This window comes from Gossypium arboreum, chromosome 11 (genome assembly GCF_025698485.1).
Source record: "Gossypium arboreum isolate Shixiya-1 chromosome 11, ASM2569848v2, whole genome shotgun sequence".
Lineage (NCBI taxonomy): Eukaryota > Viridiplantae > Streptophyta > Magnoliopsida > Malvales > Malvaceae > Gossypium > Gossypium arboreum.
Window position 1 is genome coordinate 100167028 of NC_069080.1, and position 4446 is coordinate 100171473.

Here is a 4446-nt window from a genome sequence, read left to right on the forward strand (position 1 = left end):
CCGAGCAAAAAATGAGAGATGCTGTTTCTTTGCTTCGCAATGAAGCATACCAATGGTGGCTGACCGTTAAGGAGGGCACTTAACCCGAACGATTGACATGGGATCTCTATAAGTCTGCTTTCCAAGGTAAATATGCGGGGGCAAGCTATATCAACGCTAAGAGACGTGAGTTTCTGAATCTCACGTAAGAGGATATTTTAGTGGCCGAGTATGAGGTCGAGTTCCTGAGATTGAGTTGTTATGCGCGAGGCATGGTGGCGACTAAATATGAGCATTGTGTTCGTTGCGAGGATGGACTCAGGGACATTTGAGAGTTCTGATAGCTCCGTAGAGGGAGCGTGACTTTTCAGTACTGGTGGAGAAGGAGAAGATCACCGAGGAGGTAAAGCGCACTGAGCGCCAAAACAGAGATAGGGAAAGGGGTAAGAATAAGAGGATTCAAAGCCCTCGAGTTCTGCGATAAGGTCTAAGAAAAAAGCCAGACCTAATGGGCCAGTTAGAGTTCGACCCCCTGTTGCACCTATTGGGATCTTGCCTTGTGAACATTGTGGTAGACGCCATCCAAGTGAATGTTGGAGGACAATTGGGGCATGTTTGAGATGTAGGTCTACTAAGCACCGCATCTGAGAGTGTTCACAGAGGGACGATCAGGCTAAGGGTGGTAACGGCATGAGCCGTGGATAGAGAGTAACGAGTAGAGGTGCTAGACATACTGAGGCGAGGAAGCCTGCTCTTGTTTATGCTACTTTTCGCCTAGAGTATCAAGATGCTCCAAACGTCATTACAAGTACATTTTTAATTTATAATGTACCATATCTTGTACTGATATACATAGGCTCTACACACTCATACGTAGCAAGTATTATGTCTGAAACTTTGGGGACTCTAGTTAAGAGTACTGATAGGGAGGTAGTTGTATTTAGTCCTTTGAGGCAATTTGTCTGGGTTAGTACACTGTATAGAGATATCCCATTAGAGGTCCAAGGGATAGTATTTTTGGCCGACTTGATAGAGCTTTCGTTCGAGGAGTTTGATTTAATTTTGAGGATAAACTGGCTAGTCAAACATTGAGTAATTTTGGACTGTGTGACTAATAGGGTCGTGTTGAGAACTGAGGAGAACGACTAGGTAGTTATGATTAGGGACGTCGGGATTTTTTGTCTAATGTGATTTCTCAATTGGTGGCAGAAAAGTTGGTCTAGAAAGGATGTAAGACATATTTAGCCTATGTAAGTGTTTCTAATTCTAGGGATTATTCTATAAAGGACATCAGAACTATTAGAGATTTTTTGGATGTCTTCCCTGAGGAGCTACTAGGTTTGCCTCCAAAATGAGAGGTGGAATTTGGGATCAAACTTAATTTGGGTACAGCTCTGGTGTCTATCGCCCCCCACCGAATGGCACCGAAGGAGCTTACGGAGGTCAAGGCTCAGATTCATGAGTTGTTGGATCGTGGGTTCATTCGTCTTAGTGTGTCTCCGTGGGGAGCACCTGTGTTGTTTGTGAAAAAGAAAAATTGGACAATGAGGATGTGTATCGACTATCGACAACTAAACAAGCTAATGATTAAGAATAAGCACCCACGTCTGGGGATTGATGATTTATTTGATCAATTCAGAGGGGCTTTTATGTTTTCCAAGATTGATCTACGTTTGGTTTATCATCAATTGAGGGTTAAGGAGGCTGATGTGTATAAGATGAGATTTAGGACTCATTATAGTCACTACAAGTTCCTAGTGATGCCTTTTGGATTGACTAATGCACCAGTGACATTTATGGACTTGATGAACCGAGTGTTCCATCCCTACCTGGATCGGTTTGTGCTGATGTTCATCGATGATATCTTGGTGTATTCTAAGTCTGAAGACGAGTACGATGAGCATCTGAGAGTTGTATTACAGATTCTTCGTAAGAAATAGCTGTATGCAAAGTTTAACAAGTATGAGTTCTGTATTCAGAAAGTAAAATTTTTGGGACATGTAGTTTTTGCTGAGGGGATACGAGTCGATCCTCGTAAGATTGAGGCGGTGTTAGATTTAAAATGGCCGAAGAATTTTTTTAAGATCCGTAGCTTTCTAGGGTTACCGGGTTACTATCGGTGTTTTGTAGAAGGGTTCTCCTTGATCGCAGCTCCGTTGACTAAGCTTCTGTGTAAGGGAGTTTCTTTTGTATGGACTGATGCACAACAAGAGAGCTTTGAGAAGCTCAACACTGTACTGACTGATGCACCTGTTTTGATACAGCCGGAGTCTAGAAAGGAGTTCACATTTATAGTGATGTGTCACACATCAGTTTGGGTTGTATGCTAATGTAGGATGGTAAGGTGGTTGTGTATGCATCTCGCCAGCTTAAGACTCATGAGGCAAATTACCCAACGTATGATTTGGAGTTGGCCGCCGTGGTATTTGCACTAAAAATCTAGAGGCATTATCTGTATGGTGAGAATTATATCATTTACACTGATCACAAAAGCCTAAAGTACCTCTTCACCCAGAAGGAGCTGAGTCTTAGGCAGCATAGATGGATTGAGCTGTTTAAAGATTACGACTACACCATTGAGTACCATCTTGGTAAGGCCACTATGGTGGCCAATGCACTAAGCCGTAGAGCTATGACCGATCTAAGGGCGATGTTTGCTCTCCTTAGTCTATTTGATAATGGTAGCTTATTAGCCAAGCTTCAGGTTAAGCCAACATAGATTGAGCAGATTAAGGGTAAACAGCTAGAGGATGAATCTTTGGGTTTTCGATTTTGATAGATTGAGAGTGGTAGCACTACGAATTTTAGGTTGAACACTGAGGGTGTGTTGTGTTTTCGAGGCCTAATATGTGTGCTGAACGATTCTGATCTGAGGTAGTCTATACTTAGAGAGGCGCATAGCAGCCCTTACACTATTTATCCTTGTGGGAATAAGGTGTATAGGGATCTTCGAGAATTATATTGATGGCTAGGATTGAAATGAGAAGTTATCGATTTTGTGGCTAGATGCTTGACGTGCCAACAGGTTAAGGCTGAGCACCAGTTGCCTTCAGGTTTGCTGCAGCCGATTAAGATTCCCCTTTAGAAGTGGGAAGAATAATGATGGACTTCGTTAGTAGGTTACCCTCGACACCCACTAAAAGGGATTCTATTTGGGTCATCATGGATCGATTGACCAAGTCAGCGCACTTCATACCAGTTCGTACTGACTATTCGCTACAGAAGCTGGCAAAGGTTTGTATCTTTAAGATACTGAGACTGCATAAGGTACTAGTTTCGATCATCTCTGATAGGGATCCATGCTTAACATCTTGGTTTTGGGGAAAGTTGAATAAAGCTTTGGGTTCAAGATTGGAATTCAGTATTGCATTCCATCCTCAGACCGATGGTCAATCTAAGAGGGCGATTCGGATATTGGAGGATATGTTGAGGATCTGTGTAATTGATTTCTGAGGCAATTGGGTGGACTATCTACCACTAACCGAGTTCGCTTATAATAACAGCTTCCAGTCGAGCATTCAGATGACACCTTATGAGGCTCAATATGGTCGTAAGTGTCATACTCCCTTGTGTTGGATTGAGTTGGGTAAACGCGGGTTCTAGGTCCCGAGTTAGTTTCCGAGACTGAGGAGAAGATTCGACTCATTAGGGATCACCTGAAGGCAGCTTCTGACAGACAGAAGGCTTATGCTGATCTGAAGAGACGTGAGATTGTGTATTCTGTAGGGGATTTCATTTTTCTAAAGGTCTCGACATGAAAGAAGGTTGTGAGATTCAGTCACAAGAGCAAGTTGAGCCCTAGGTTTATTGGGCCGTACTGGATTCTGAAACGAGTGGGATCGGTTACTTATCTGTTGGAGCTACCTCCAGAGCTAAACTGTATTCATCATGTGTTCCATGTCTCGATGTTGAGGTGCTACCGCTCTGATCCCACGCATATTGTCCCTGTTAAAGAAATTGAGGTTTGGCTAGATCTAACCTTCGAGAAAAAACCTGTTCAGATCCTGAATCACGACATTAAAGTTCTAAGAAGGAAATCCATTCCTTTAGTAAAGGTGCTGTGGCGGAATCATAGCCCTGAGGAGGCTACGTGGGAGCCTGAGGATACGATGCGTCAGCAGTATCCTAATCTATTCTAATCAGGTAAATTTCGAGGCTGAAATTTTCTTTTAAGGGGGTAGAGTTGTCACGCCCCAAAAATTTTGTTTTCTGCTTTTATAAATTTCTGATATAAAATATGTATCTACTTCAGTGGTTAAGTGTTCTGGGTGTGTGTAGGAGGTCCCAAGTTTAAGCCATGCATTTGGAAAATTTTGAGATTTTTCTCAATGAAGCCTTAACCTTGATCAGTAGGCTTTTATTTGGTTGGTTGTAAAAACATATTAGAATGGGCCTGCTGGTCCAATGGTTAAGATGTGTGTTGGTGTGTTAGAGTTCTGGAGTTTGAATCCCTGCGTAAGAGTAGGA

General features: G+C 42.6%; 1 protein-coding gene across 1 annotated transcript; it reads left to right on the forward strand.

The window, feature by feature from the left end:
* Window positions 1-1775: 1775 nt before the first annotated feature.
* On the forward strand, window positions 1776-3737 carry LOC108471327 (uncharacterized). Its single transcript, XM_017772962.1, has 6 exons — window positions 1776-1908; window positions 2110-2213; window positions 2315-2401; window positions 2495-2683; window positions 3005-3032; window positions 3583-3737. The coding sequence occupies exons 1-6, from the start codon at window positions 1776-1778 to the stop codon at window positions 3735-3737; spliced, it is 696 nt and encodes a 231-aa protein (XP_017628451.1).
* Window positions 3738-4446: the final 709 nt, after the last annotated feature.

Excerpts from the sequence above, each read along its gene's own strand:
- LOC108471327 (XM_017772962.1), top strand. The coding sequence starts at position 1,776 with ATGGACTTGATGAACCGAGTGTTCCATCCCTACCTGGATCGGTTTGTG. Across the intron at positions 2,684-3,004 it reads GCTTATTAGCCAAGCTTCAG|GTTAAGGCTGAGCACCAGTT; the intron begins GTTAAGCCAACA and ends ACGTGCCAACAG. Across the intron at positions 3,033-3,582 it reads TGAGCACCAGTTGCCTTCAG|GTCCCGAGTTAGTTTCCGAG; the intron begins GTTTGCTGCAGC and ends CGCGGGTTCTAG.